This window comes from Gracilinanus agilis, chromosome 1, assembly GCF_016433145.1.
Source record: "Gracilinanus agilis isolate LMUSP501 chromosome 1, AgileGrace, whole genome shotgun sequence".
Taxonomy (NCBI): Eukaryota; Metazoa; Chordata; class Mammalia; order Didelphimorphia; family Didelphidae; genus Gracilinanus; species Gracilinanus agilis.
The window spans coordinates 381,623,442-381,639,292 of NC_058130.1; the positions used below are offsets into that span (position 1 = coordinate 381,623,442).

General features: G+C 32.8%; 1 protein-coding gene across 1 annotated transcript in view; it reads right to left on the minus strand.

The window, feature by feature from the left end:
* NIPBL (NIPBL cohesin loading factor) overlaps positions 1-15,851 on the minus strand; it is a 243,150-nt gene that overhangs the window by 42,100 nt on the left and 185,199 nt on the right. The window contains exons 18-22 of the mRNA XM_044664328.1: positions 15,618-15,849; positions 14,597-14,748; positions 13,682-13,762; positions 12,658-12,758; positions 107-245 (exon numbers count right to left, since the gene is read on the minus strand). Of these exons, the coding sequence (XP_044520263.1) occupies positions 107-245; positions 12,658-12,758; positions 13,682-13,762; positions 14,597-14,748; positions 15,618-15,849 (705 nt within the window). The remainder of the gene's footprint in view (positions 1-106; positions 246-12,657; positions 12,759-13,681; positions 13,763-14,596; positions 14,749-15,617; positions 15,850-15,851) is intronic.

Consider the following 15,851-nt stretch of genomic DNA (forward strand, 5'->3'; position numbering starts at 1 on the left):
AATTATTTTACAAAAGTGATTAGTGAAATGAGAATTTAATTTGGACATCAATATATGCATATAAACATACTTAAACACACTCAAAATACTTTAAAATACTCCTTACTTTTTTGTTTGATTCCTCTTCTGAATTAGAATCTTTCTCTGCTGATGGTAGATGTACTACGCATTGAATAAGTTGTAAAACCAGTGCAGTCACCATCTGAATATACATAGGCTCCCCATCCATATCACTACTATTCAACCTAAGAACAAAAAATAAAAATGTAATTTTTCAGAACATCCTAGATCATTTGAACATATAATATCATGAAGTATTTTAATGCATTATAAATATTTGGTGATAACATTATTAATCAAACTCAGAAGTCAGTGGCCTAAGCTTCAAAGAAGAGGAAATTATAAATGGTATTAAGTGCAAAACTTTCAACACTTCATCTATTTACTGTCTGGTAGTGTGGTCATCTAGCTTAGAGTGACATAATGCCAAATATCTTTTGAATAAGGAACTTTCTGGGCTCCTGTTTCTTTGTGGCAATAGATTTACAGTAGTTAAACTTCTGTAAAAAATTATTCTTATTGTCAATGTCATCTTTGATATTCATTTTCCACTTTTTGGATTACTTATTTGAATAGTTCAAAACTGAATTACTTCAATTGTACAACTGCTTCAATTTTTCCTATGACAATTTTGTCTTTCCTTTTTCTTTATTCTGATCTTTACACTGACAAGTCAGTGGTCTGACTATACAAAGAACTGATTGAAGGATAACTCTCCAAAATATGGTTTTCCTGTCTATTAAAATATCTTTTTTTTTTTTTTGCATTGTTAGTTGGTGCTGGCTATAGCCAATTCCTACCAAATCATTTTTCCAATAAAATAATCATGATTTGAAAGTGTAAAGTTTCTATGGAGTCTGTAAATCTTTGATCTCTTTCATTCCTGTCTCCTAAATTAGATTTTTCTAAATATTTATCACCCTCTATGCACTTTTTCTCATATTTGTGTTAGCCACTAAATATGATTGTATGTTTATCTCACCACTTAGAAGATATTAAATAGTTTTTGTAGAACTATTTTACCTTTTTACTCTCAGTAACCAATGTTAGTTCATAAGCTGTAATTTCTTCATGGTTGTTATTTTGTAAACATTTATTAATAGTACTATAATAATGAGATTAACCAGGTATCCTATAAAATATTTCTAATTGAATTTGTAAATATAATAAAACTATCTTGCAAATACATTTATGTGTATTTGCAATGAGATACATTGTGATGTAATAATGTCCTCCTTTCTTCTGATGTTTTATATAGCAAAAATATTAAAAATAAATGATTCAGCTTATGTAACTAGAGAATTCATATTTAAAATATCAACAGTCGAATTTAGAGACAATAAAAAACTGTGATTCTCAGTACCTTTGTCCTTTGCCTACCATTCTGCCAGTTATTACAGAAATAGATGAGGGCTATATCCCTGAGGGTGGGTAAAGACCATAATAGTTTATACTATAAACTTGTTTTTGAAATCTTTTGAAAAAGGATAATAATTATGAGCAGTATATTTTATAAAGCAGAGAGAAATATTAGTCAAGAGGAAAATCCGTTTAAAGTAAGACTGGCAACAGAAACAAGTAAGTAGAAACTGAAGAGCATTTAAAGATGAAATGCATGTAGTACAATAAAGAAAATGTAAAATATCTGTAAAGACTACTCTAACAAACTGCTTTCCTCAAAGTTGGTGAAATCACCACATTTTGACTCTAATTTCAGTCTCAGATGTTCTTATAGCAAAGACAAATTATATTAAGATCACAAAGATGGGGGAAAACCAAGATTGGATCATACTTTATAGAGATCTCTACCCAGGGGATATACAAGAATGAGGGTACAAAGTGATCAATATGTAAAGGGGAGGAAGATATTAGAGTTGTGGAAAAAAATACTGAAATTTATTTAATGCCAAAAAAAAGTGATGAAGAAAACTTCAACAACTATTAATTATATGCTGATGAATAAAGGGCACACTCAATAAGAGTACCATAAGGAATAAAATAAGCTTTTGCAATTGTGCATGTATGTACACATATATACATATGTAAAATTTCAAGACTAACTGAAAGATGTAGAAAATACAATATTCCATGATATTTACTAATGGAAAAAAATTTTGATTTGGCAAATGAAACAACTTTAAATTCTCTTTTTCTAACACTTTGTATCACCCCCATCAATACTATTTAAGATTCTTTCAGGGAAAGAGAGAAAGAAGAGAAATAATCCAGTTCAACGAACCTCTGGATAAAAACATCAAATAAGACACAAAACAGCACTGAAATTCCTATTAATTATATATGGTCCAGAAAGACAAGTGGGAAAACATAAAAGTCTCTTAGTAAAGGAAGAATAATTTTTATAATCATCTATGCCTACCATATTTTTGTATTTGGAAGCCTTTTGTTTGGTTAATATTAAAAATTTTGGTTGACCATCCTTAAAGTAGGGTGTACATATAGTAAAACAAGTTTCTAAGGTATTTTATATGTTAGTTGCATGTTATAAAATTCAAAAGGACGAAAGAAACTTTAAAAAATGATTTAAAATAAAGGTAAATACACTGTAGAATGACATGTTAAAATACAATGAGATATTGTTTTCAGTGTACTTCATAAAAATTAGCAAGGTAGTAGATGAAGTTTTAGTGCCATGACTTCATAATCTAAAGGTGTGATTAATAATAATTTCTATATGGCTGTTTATTTACACACATATATTTATATATGTTCCTAAGTTTTACACACTGGAATTTATAGTCACAGTCAATAAGTTTACTAATTGATTACTATATACTAGGATGGAGCTGGGGATAGATACAAAGATAAAGGTGAAAGAATCCCTAATCTCATGGAGCTTATGTTTTTATAGTGTTAGACATGGTCATAGATAAATTGCAAACCCAGTATATACATTATGTGTGTATGTATTATGAAGGGAGATTTGGGAGAAAGAGGCAGTAACAAAAGAGGGATTAGGCAAGGCACCCTGAAGGATTAGTACTTAAGCTGAATCAGTGTTTCAATAGGCAGAGGTTGAAGAGCACAGGTGGACAGAAAGCTTGAGGAAAGGTATAGAGGAAGAAGATAGAATGTCACAAATGAGGAATAGTGAAGGGCAGAACCAAGACAGTAGGGGTAAGAGGAAGAAACACAGCATAGCTTGCCCATCAAACCTTCTCCACAAACATCTAGAGCAGGGGTCAGCAACCTTTTTGGCCGTGAGAGCCATAAACGTCACATTTTTTAAAATGTAATTTAGTGAGAATTCTACAGTGCTCACAGTGCACACTCCTGTAACAACGCCTGAAAAAAAATTGACTTTATGGCTCCTGCAGAAAGAGCCATACGTTGCCGACCCCTGATCTAGAGAAAAACCAGAAGGAATTTTGATTGGGAAAGTCAAGAAAACATTCATAGTAGAGTCAGCTAGGTGGCTCAATGTATTGAGAGCCAGGTCTTGAGACAGAAGGTCCTGGGTTCAAATCTGAACTCAGATTAATTCCTAGCTGGGTGACCTTGGGCAAGTCACTTAAGCCCAATTCTCTATAGCCCTACCAGTCTTCTGTCTTGAAACCAACATATAGTATTAATTCTAAGACAGAAGGTAAAAGATTTTTTAAAAAAATCATAGTTCCTGGCCAAGATGGTTCAGGGAGTCTTAGAGCTATAGATTCAGTGGAAGGAAGCCAGAAATGTGTATGGCAAGAAGCATTCTAGCACCCAGCATGTGGGGAGGAAACAACAATGCCAAAAGAGATCACAGGAGATACATGAAGTAGAGCAACAGGCACTATTTGGCAGTTCTTTTGCTTATTTTACCCAATTCTGGGTCATAGGATCCAGGGAAAAGAGGTAGAGTTCCACTGAAGCAGTGTTGGCAGGATCCTAGTCAAATAGCCAGCAAGGATAAGCATACATCAGCTATGTGGTTCTGATCCTAGAAGCAGGGTAGGGACTTATTTCTATTCTGCTGTCCAGTGTGGAAACCTGTAGTGATCAATAGGCAGGGCAGGCAGGAGTTATAGACCAATGATGAATATGTAGTTCTACTGCTCTGTATCTGCAAGAACTTCCCAAAAGCCCTTAAGGGAAACTCTCAGTGATAAACAAACTGAAAGGATCCAAACATGGGTCAGGAACTTTAAGAACTCAAACCAGGAGGGCAGTGAGCATGTTTTGCTCAGGATCACATCATTTTGGGAGACCTGAAATCTTGTACTTCACTAGCCTGAGCTGTGACAATTCTATTCTAATCTTCTACCATTTAAGAATAACACTCTGAGAATTCTCATAATTTCAAACAAGGTTACTTTTCTGGACGTCATATCTCCAGATAAGAGCTGGTCATATTATTGATTAAATGAGGTGTAAAAACTCATTTTTCTACAGGATGAAATAAATTCTAAAATTTCACCCTATCAGATCATTTTCTACTCTGGCTGCAGGACTTCATCATGATCTGGGTTTCCAGATAACTTGCCCCACTGTCCTTTTCAGTTTGTTTTTATGTGTCTCCAATTAGACTGTGAGTTCCTTAAGAGATATCTTATGCCCTTTGTTTGTAACCCCAGCACAAAACATACGACCTGGCACATAGTAGGCATTTAGCAAATTTTATCATTTACTGAAAGCAGCAGAGGGAAACAAGAAGACAAATTATTAGGTTAGACATTCATCCTAGAAGTACATAGAACCTTGCACTAAAAATAGTCCAAAGGTGAGAAGGCCAGAAGAATGAACAACAACAACAAAAAGAACGTGACCAAAAAGAGATATGATGGCAGAGAAGTAAGTACAAGACATAAACCTAAAATGAGAATGTATGACTTGAAAGTATCTACAAGTAGAACCTCAAAGAAAAATTCAGTATGGATACAAATCTAACCAGAATTCCTAGAAGAATTAAAAGAGTTTAAAAAAAAATTAAAATGTTATTTGAAAAACCAAATGAGAGCCATGAAAGATATGAAGAGAATTTAAAGTTTGGAACAAGAAATTAAAACAATAGCAACAACAGAAATTTACAGAACAAAAATAACTCCTGAAAAATCAGAATTGACTAAAAAAGATAATGACTACATGAGACACAAAGAATGAATAAAATGAAATCATAAATTGAAAAAAGGGAAAATGCAAAGTATATCACAGAAAAAAGTGACCTAGACCACGAAAGAAGATAATTTCAGAATCATTGGACTACCAGAAAGTCATGATCAAAAAACGGGAGCCTAAATGTTGTATTTTAAGAAATATCACATTTCTCAGATTTCTTTTAACAAGAGGGTAAAGTAGAAATTTAAAGTTTATACCAATCTCATCTGGAAAGAAACTCAAAAATTAAAACTCCCAGGAATGTTAACAGTTGAAACCTATAGCGCCCAAGTAAAGGAAAAAACCTGGCAAACAACCAGTAAGAAAACAGTTTGAATACCATAAAATCATAGGCAGGATCATGCAAGATTTATGAGGCACTACTACAAAGGAACAAAAAGCTTGGAATATGATATTCAAGAAAGCAAAAGATGTAGGTTTACAACCAAGAATAACTGCAAAAGATGTAGGTTTACAACCAAGAATAACTCATGAAGCATAACTGAGCATCATCTTATTGGAGGAAAAAAATGGTTTTTTAATGAAATTGAGAACTTTGAAAAGCATTCCTGATGAAAAGACTGAAAGCAGAGTAAATCTGACATAAATCCAAAAAAGTCAAGAGTAGCATTAAAAAATCAACATGAGCAGCAATCCAAATAGTCTAAAAACCAGTTTATATTCTTATATGAGAAGACCACTACAATTATGACCATTATCATTATCCATCACAGATGGAATCCAATTTTACAGAGGACCTGCAATGATTACATTATAATTTGATGTTATATTTTATTATTATATTTCATTATATTACTGTATAATTTTAGGATCTTAAAAGAGGAATAGAAAAGGTGAAAAAAAAGGAACATACTTGGGAGCAAAAAGGGGAAAAAGAAAGGGGAAATTATCTAACATAAATAAGGTAACACAGGTAGAATTCTATATAACATTGAGGAGGGACCTCATTCTCATCTGAACTAGTCAAAAGAGGGAAGACTACACACGTGCTCATTCACACAAGGTTACAAAAATACATTTCACATAAAATAAGAGAAGGAAAGTGCTTAAGGCAAAATGGGAAAGAATAAGAATGAGAGTAGATTAAGAGAGAGTTTAAACAAAAGCAAAACAATCTCTTAAAGGAAGGACAAGGAGAAAAGAGAAAATTTAAGAAAATTACAGGATGGAAGGAAATAGATAGTAGACATAATCACAAATGTAAATGGGATAAACTGCCCCATAAAATGGAAGAGGAGAGTGGAATGGATTAGAAACCAGAATCTAACAATATGTTATTTATAAGAAATAGACTTTAAAGATACATATGCCAGGAGCCATAAAACCCATCCTGTCTGACATGGTCACAGGTGGGGACCAAGGGCTGCAAAGCGACCTTTAGGAAGGATGGAAAACCTGTGTGACTCCTCTCTAACTGATACACCCTATTATTGAAATCATAATGATCAATAACACTACTCAGCCCTAGGAAAATACAGAAGAATAGCTGGGGGCTGCCTGGGGCCTCTACAGACTCCCAGGAAAGTCCCACCCTTACATGTATAATACAGAAATTCCCCTAAAAGTCACCTCACAATTATCCAACAAACAATGAGTTAATGTTAAAGATTTTAAACCCTAATGAAACTGTATACTTGGATTTTTCACTCCCATGTACAGGAGCTGGCAAAATAACAGGCTAGGACTGTTTCCAAGCCTCCTCTGATCCCTGATCCAGAATGTTAACATAGGAAGGACAAGGGATGAAAAATAGAGAAGTTGTTCCTAGAAAAGACTGGTACATGCCACCCCACCTATCTTTGAAAAATATTGAAAGTTACTAGAGAATGAAAAAGTAGTTAGTAACAAAGTTAATGTATGACTATTATCTCTAAGAAAAGATTTATGTTGAAAAATGAAATTCCATGCCAATCATATTTGTGATCTTTAAAGTATATAAAATAAAGACAGCCCAAGCCAGATCAGAACAGTTTCTGTGAAGCCTGGCTGAAACTCTGACTGTTCTCATTCTCGTTTATGCCGACGCTGTCATCCTTCCAAGAGACCCTTTCCTGTGGGACATACATAGTTAAAATAAAGAGATGGAGCAAAATCTATTTTACTTCATCTGAAGTAAAAAAATACAGGGCTAGCAGTCATGATCTCAGACATAGATACAGAAAAAACTTCACAAATTTAAGGAGATAAACAAGGAAAGATATTGTGCTAAAATGTAGCTTAGACAATGAATTTTATCAATATTAAATAGATACATCAAAGGGCAGAAGAATTCCATTTTCAATGGAAAATTTAAATAAATTATAAAGAGAAGTACAGTCAAAATAGCAGAGGATTTTAATTTACCCCTCACACACTTAGGTAAACATAACAACAATAAAAAAGAAAGACTAGAAGAGGATTTTTTCAGGGAACTTCTGGGAACACTGAATAAAAATAGAAAGGAATATAACTTTTTTTAGTAGGAGATGGTACCTTCACTAAAACTAGCCATGTGCAAAAAATCCTTAAAAAATAAATACAGGGGGCAGCTGGGTAGCTCAATGGATTGAGAGTCAGGCCTAGAGACAGGAGGTTTTGGGTTTAGATCTGGCCTCAGACACTTCCCAGCTGTGTGACCTTGGGCAAGTCACTTGACCCCGATGTGCCCACCCTTACCACTCTTCCACCTATGAGCCAATACACAGAAGTTAGGGGTTTAAAAAAAAAACCAATGCAGAAAAGCAGAAATATTAAATATATCTTTTACTGATCAGAATTCAATAACAATTATATATAAAAAATGAAGAATTTTTTAAACAAAGATTTTAAATTAACTGGAAACTACTTTAATCTACAGGAATGGGTGGGTCAAAGTATATATCTCAGAAACAATTAGTTTCATTAAATATAATGACAAGAATTACAAAATTTTGGAGATAGAGTTAGAGCAGTACTTAAAAAGAAAATTTATTCTTCTAAAGCAATGATGGGCAAAATTACGGCCTGTCGGCCAGATGCAGCCCCCTGAAATATTCTATCCAGCCACAGGACATTATTCCTAATCTGACAAATAAAATGAGTGGGATACAAAACAATGAAACTTGAAAGAGTTGCCTTAGAAACAGATGAGCATTTCCTTTCCTTTGGCCCCCTCTTTAAAAAGTTTGCCCATCACTGTTCTAAATGCATTTATCAATATAAAAGAAAAGAATATATCTAATAAATGTCTGTGCAATAAAAAAAACCATAGTAAACCAATAACTTAAAAATCGTCAATTAAACACCAAAATAGAAATTCTAAAAATCAAAGGAGAAATTAAGAAATTGAAAGTAAAAAAAACCCACTGAATTAATAAAGAAACCTAGAAGCTAGTTTTTTTGGGGGAAAAAAGTGGTAAGAGATGTCATCAAATAAGTTCATTTAAAAAAATTACCAGTATTAAAAATAAAAAGATAGCTTTATAAGCCAAGTTAGAAAGGAAAGAAATGATGAGAATCTACAATTTAAATAAAGTGGATGAATATTTACAAATCTATAAATTGCACAGGTTATAGAATACGAAATAAGAGTATTTAAACAACTATCTTTGAAAATGAAATTGAACAAGTCATAAACTCCCAAAGGAAACTCTGGTACCAGATGAACTGACAAGTAAAATAAGAACAAATTAATTACAGTATTTCATAAACTTGTCTGAAAAAACAAGAAAAGGATTCTTTTCAAATTCCTCCTATGACACATGGTTAATATGTCTAATAATGTGTCTAAGGTAAATAACTAATCCAGATAATCAAATGGAGAAAACTATATATCAATATCCTTAGTGAATATTAAAGTAAACATTTTAAATAAAGTATTAGCAAGAAGACTACAGGGGGGCAGTTGGGTATCTCAGTGGATTGAGAACCATGCCTAGAGGCGGGAGGTCTTAGGTTCAAATCTGGCCTCAGACACTTCCCAGCTGTGTGACCCTGGGCAAGTCACTTGACCCCCCATTGCCTACCCTTACCACTCTTCTGCCTTGGAGCCAACACACAGTATTGACTCCGAGATGGAAGGTAAGAGTTTAAAAAAAAAAAAAGAAGACGACTACAGAACATATCGCAATCATACACAATGACCAGTTTGGAGTAACAAGAAGGCATCAGGGCTAGTTTAATATTAGGAAAACTATTATAAGACAATTCACCACATTAATAACAAAACAAAGTCATATAATCATGTCAGTGGATGGAGAAAAAGTTTTTGACAATATAATATCCATTCTTGTTAAAACCACTAGAAAACAATAAATTGAAGTTTTCTAAAAAAATATGTGTTAAAACAAAACAAGATCAAATATTATCTGAAATGGAGAAAAGTTGGAAGTCTTTCCAATTAGAGGTAAAGCCAAAGTGTCTCTTACCATCATTACTATTTGACATAATGCTACAACTCCTATATTCTAGACTAAGTGCCACAAAAAAGAGAAATGAAAAAAAGTAAACATATTTAAAGAAACAAAGTTATTACATTTTGTAGATATGTTTTCTTTATAGAATACTAGAATTCCTTGAAAACAAATGGAAATAATTAACAATATGATCATAGTTGCAGAATGTAAATCTACAAAAATCATCAGCATTTATTTCTATATATTACCAATGAATTTGAACAGGGATAAATAGAAATAAAGATTCTATTTAAAATAGAGACAGCATAAACTATTTGGAAGCTAACCAACCAAGACTCATGCAGGAATCATATGAGTACAATTATGACACCCTCCATTCAAACAAATGATGCCATATCTAAGCAATTGGAGAAATAATAGTAGTTCATGGGTAGGCTCAGCCTCAGCATGATACAAATGACAATAGATTAATTTACTCATTCAGTACCATATCAATCAAATTACCAGAGGATTACTTTCTAAAGCTAAGAAAAAAAAGTAATTAAGTTAGAAAAAGGTCAAGAACATGAAGGGAATTAATTTTAAAATGTGGGAAATGGGCTTGTTAATACCAAATCTCAAACTACAATACAAAGATATAATCACTAAAACAATTTGGATTTGGGTAAGAAATAGAAATTGCTTAGTAAAATATAACACTTATATATTTTTAAAAAACCAACATAGCAACCTAGTGTTTAATAAAACCCAGATTCCCAGCTACTGAGGGAAAACCCCACTATTTGATAAATATTATTAGGATAATTATAAAACAATCCACAGCAGAAACCTTATGTTTAGACCAATATCTTATACCACAAACCAAGATAAGTTCAAAATGGGAAATGATTTTGATGTACAGTGTAACATCAATGGATACAGGAAGAGTTTACAACAAAAGAAGTGATCAATGTTTAGAGGAAGCTGAATGGATAATTTTGATTACTTAAAAATATATATATATATATATTTGCACAAACAAAATCAATCCATGTATCTTAGAAGAAAAGTAGGAAATGGGGCAAAAGAAACTTTACATGAAGTTTCTCTGATAAACATATCTCATTTCTAAGACATATAGGTAAAGAAATTATATTTACAAGAAAAACAGTCATTCTTAATTTTTTTCCCCAGGGGAAATAATCTAAGCTACTTAAGTCACTGAAAAATGTTCTCAAACACTAAATAGCAAAATGACAATACTGGAGAGGATGTGCATAACTGCAAATACAATGATCCACTTTTAGTGGAGCTATCACTGATTCAGATATTCTGGGAAGCAATTTGGAACTATATCCCAAAAGGTATTAAACTATCTATTTTCTTTAATCCAATAATAATTCCATTAGGTCTATTATGCAGAGAGATCAGAGAAAGAAAAAAAATCCTTATCTATCAAAACATTTACAGCTGCTGTTTTTTGTACTTTCAAAGAACTTGAAACAGAAGAGTTGCCCATTATTTGGGGAATGGCTGACCAAGTTACAGTATATGTGACAGAATGCTACCATGTAATAAGAAATCATAAAAGTAATTGTTTTAGAAAAATCTGAGACTTGTATTAACTCATTTGAAGTGAAGTGAGCAAAACTAGGAGAACAATTTACATAATAATGCTGTAAAAACAAAGATCTTTTAAAGTTTTAAGAACTTTGATTAATCCAATACAACCAACCACAGTACAAGAGAACTCATGATAAAAATGTTATACACACACCTCAATGGCAGCCCCAGCATGTAAACAGAAGCACTTCTTTTTTGGACATGCCTGATGTGAGAATTTCTTTTGCTAGATTATATACATTTAAAAGAAGTTTTAATTGATTTTTTCATTGGGCAAGGGAGGTAGAGCAAGGGAGGTAGAGTTAGGAGGGAAAGAATACAGAACTGAAAATAAAATTTAATTTTAACAAATGATTTAAATAAGCAAAGAGGCTATTTGGCTTAAGCAAAGAATGGCTTAGGAGTAAGGTATATCAGCTTGGAAGGATGAACTGAAGTCAAATCATGAAGGCTTCAAAAGCTAAGGGAGTTTGTTTTGTTTTTGAGACAAAGGTGAAGATCTGTTAAAACTTCCTTTGAGGCAGCTAATGTAGCACCCTGGATAGTGAGCAAGAAATGAGGAAAGTGTGAGTTCAAATTGGTGTAACCCATGGCACGTTACTTAACTTCTCCTTGCCTCAGTTTTTTCAACTGTAAAATGGGGATAATATAGCATATGCCTAACAAGGGTTGCTGTGAGGGTAAAATGAGAAAAAAGCTAGCTATTATTATTGTTATGAAAGAAAATCCCATTTTCTATACTTTAAGTTTTCTGCTTCCTCAAAAGTGAATTCCAAGAATACCACAAAATGTGCAACTTTCATTAATGGGATTATAATGTTCAAGTCTTTCAAATAATGTTAGATGTGAGGTATAGGAAGGGATTTTCTGATCCGTACATTACTTGGAATAGCCCAAACAACAGCAAGGAAGTGCTGACACAGAATCTGAGATGGAAGAGGCTTTACTCAGAGGTCATCTAATTTAAACTACTTGTGAAAAAAAATCCACTTTCTACAACATCCCCAAATGACTAAATAGCTTTAGGTGAAGATCTTCAGTTAGAAGGATCTGTCTCTTACAGCATCAGCATCACAGTCCACTTCAGAAAATCATTAATTGCCAAAACGTATATCTTGATATAGTTAAGATGATTTTCTATATACTTTCTACCTATTCTTATTTTTGTCTTCTTGAATTAGATTGAAGCAACTTCTAGAAACAGGTACACTTTAAAAAAAAAAAAAAAAGGCTGTGCTGTACACTCATATCTGATGTGTTGTGTGATATGGGCTTGCTACACTACTATGATGCAAAGAGAATAGGATGATCAAGGAAGAAGTTGCATAAGGAAAGGTGATTTGATCTTTCAACTCACTCTCTTCAATGATAATTATTTTCTGTAGAAAAACTGGAATATAGTTTTATTATCCTAATCCCTAGGTTTGCTTTCTTTGAAAACAAAGGCAAATTATAATATATTGTTATGATTTCCTGAGGCCTCCATTACAATGGACCAATTCTGTTTTACCTGAAGTTCCTTAGACTCCTCTTGCTGGTTGGTAATCTTGCAAGTGAAGTAAAAATTTCTTCCAAAATCAACTGCCTATGTTTTTCATACCTTGAGAATACCTATTTAAGCAGTCATCAGATAAAAAAAAAAAACAAAACCCAAGAGATTAACATTTAATGAAAACAAAAACAACATACCAGATTTTAATTCTCAACAATACTATGTTCCATCTACCACGTATGTTTCTTACATGTCCACTGAGGAACTAAAACATAAGTTTCTTAAGAGCAGAAAAGGTTTCTGACTTTTCTTTGTATTTATGGTGTATAGCAGTGATTCCCTCTGGTGGGTGCTGCAATGATCCAGGGGGACAGTGATGGCCACACTTTTTTTGGATTACATTCTATTCTGAGTTCAATAAATAGTTTCATAATTTCCAGGGGGCGCTAAGTAATATTTTTTCTGGAAAGGGGGCGGTATGTCAAAAAGTTTGGGAACCACTGGTGTATAGCATAGTGCTAGCACTTAGTAAGGGCCATTTACATAATCAATAAAACCCCCAAATAATCAATTCTGACTTGGAAAGATCCTGAGAATTTGGTCAGGCAGATGAGTATTTTTTGTTGATAATTCAAAAAGGATTTAATAAGTGACAATTTGAATGAAAGGCATTATATTAGGCACTGTAGAGATAAAGAAAAAAACCTCAATGCTAACTTCCCTCTGGGAACCTGAATTCTATTGGGTAGAGAAGAAAAAATGAAAAAGTAATTATCAGTAATTATGTCACAAATCATTAATGATACTTTTGGGGGGGAGGGGCTGGCAAAGGTAGCTCTATATCTCTGTCAGAATAACATAGTGTTCTAGTGAAAAAGCAAGATGAGAATAATTTTAATTTCAAAGAGCTTTTCTACAGAAATGAAGATTTAAAAAATTACCAGATAGCTATAATCTGCAAAATATTAGTGACATTTTGGTTACTATTTTCTTATTGACATAATTAAAAAAACAAATGCCAACTGATTCAAATTGTACTTACTGCAGTGACTAATTTGATGGCACATAATTGGAGTTCACTGACATTTTCTACAAAAAATGGTGTTATTCCCATTGATGATATCTGAAAAAATTAGGGAAAAAAAACCTTTCATTATTATGTCCAAACTTTCTAGATAACAAACATACAAACTTGTTAGAAAGACCTTGGGAACCATTCCATATGTATTTTGTTGGTCACCTCACTTGCCCAATCGGCTACTTATTTTGCTTAGTAGTAATACATACATAAACACCCCACCCAACCTCTCCTCAACCCAACAGACTGAACAGCTGTAAACTTCCACATAGCAGGCCAGGCCAACCAGGACTCTTCAGTAGAGAGCTTTGTGGACTATGATACATTGTTTTAAAAAAATCCTCAGGGTGCAGCTGGGTAGTTCAGTGAATTGAGAGCCAGACCTAGAGGTGGGAGGTCCTAGGTTCAAATCTGGCCTCAGACACTTCCCAGCTGTGTGACCCTGGGCAAGTCACTTAACCCCTATTGCCTAGCCCTTACCACTCTTCTACCTTGGAGCCAATAAACAGTATTGACTCCAAGACGGAAGGCAAGGGCTTACTTAAAAAACAAGCAAACAAATAAATAAATAAACAATCCTCAAACCTACTAAAGCAAATAAGGCAACTCAGGACACACATCAATTTGCAAGATGACAGTTTTGGGGAAACTGTGGCTTATCTTTTAGAGAATCAATAGGACATTTATCAAAACATTTATCTTATATTTAATAAGTGTGTCTTTGGCCAAAATTACATTAAAAATACTTCTAATGTAGCACTTTGAATAAAATTATTCTATTTGGAGTTAAAATACTAATTTGGCATTGATAATGAATAAAAGTAAAATTATACCTTTTAATTTATCATTTAGTAATTAAAATATCTCAGAAATACTTGCCTGAAGAATTGTTGTATCAGTTAGGAGCTGTATTTCCAAAAGTTCTGCTAAGCTGCTAACGATATCACAAACTTTGTTATAAAGCATTACGATTACCCTCTGCTTATGAGTGGAGCACTTGGCACGTTTTGCCTTTGAGGTTAATACTCCTCCTAAAAAAATTTTTTTAATTAGGAAAAATATTATCAATAAAACATTTTTAAAAGAAATATACATTTTATGATTTAAAAATTTGAAAGATGTTTTTCTTATATATAGTAAACATAAAATATGAGATTCCTCCCATACCATTTAACATAAAGTCATATATTGAAAGAAAAAATATTCCTTGATACTTAACTTGAAAAGTAAACATTCTGATATAGCAATAGGTCACTTATGACATACTTTGGAGGTCTTGTGAAATCTTTTTGCTTCAACAAAGACCAAGAGGAAAGAAGAGCAATTGAATTTTGAATTACATTGACTTGGTAAATTTAGAATTATATATATTTTACTTAAAGTCAAAATCATTTGATAATATATGGCCAAATTTAGATTATACAATGTTCAATATCTTCTATCCTCGTACAGCTGAAACTACGATTATTTCATTGTCTATTTTTAGAAAATTGGGAAAGGAAAAGATTTTGAAGCTTAATGCTGCTATTCCCACAATTATAATTCCATCCTCATTTCTGACAAAAAATAAATGGAGAAACAAAAAGGTGTATAAGCTGCTTTTTTCCATTTCAGTGCAATAGTACCTCTGCTGTGAATATAATATTTTCTAAATAAATTATTGTTGAGTTATGATAGCTAATTGATAATGGGTCACATTAATAGAAAAAAAACTACTGGAATAAAAAAACTCAAGGAGACATTTCTATACCCTTTCTAATTTTGCACTGTTTTAGATTATGGTACCACCTGAAGTAATCATATATTAATTCTGTTTTTCTTAGAAAAATAGATAAACAAAGTTTTAGTGAAGGACTAAATTAAAAAGTGTATATACATCAATAAATAATGACAAACTAACCCCCATGGGGATCCACTCTGTAGACAGGATCATATTGAGGATAAAGAGTATTTTGTAAATGAAACTTAGTGTATTGTATAACTCTTTCTATTACATCCTCAATATATACAGCTTTTGGCATGTTAGGTGATGTCATAATGTTGATAGCTGTAAGACAAGCATCTGCTGATTTTGTAACTCTTTCCATAATTAGGTCTCTCCACAGACGTTCCTCTTCTTCAGTGTCATTATTCT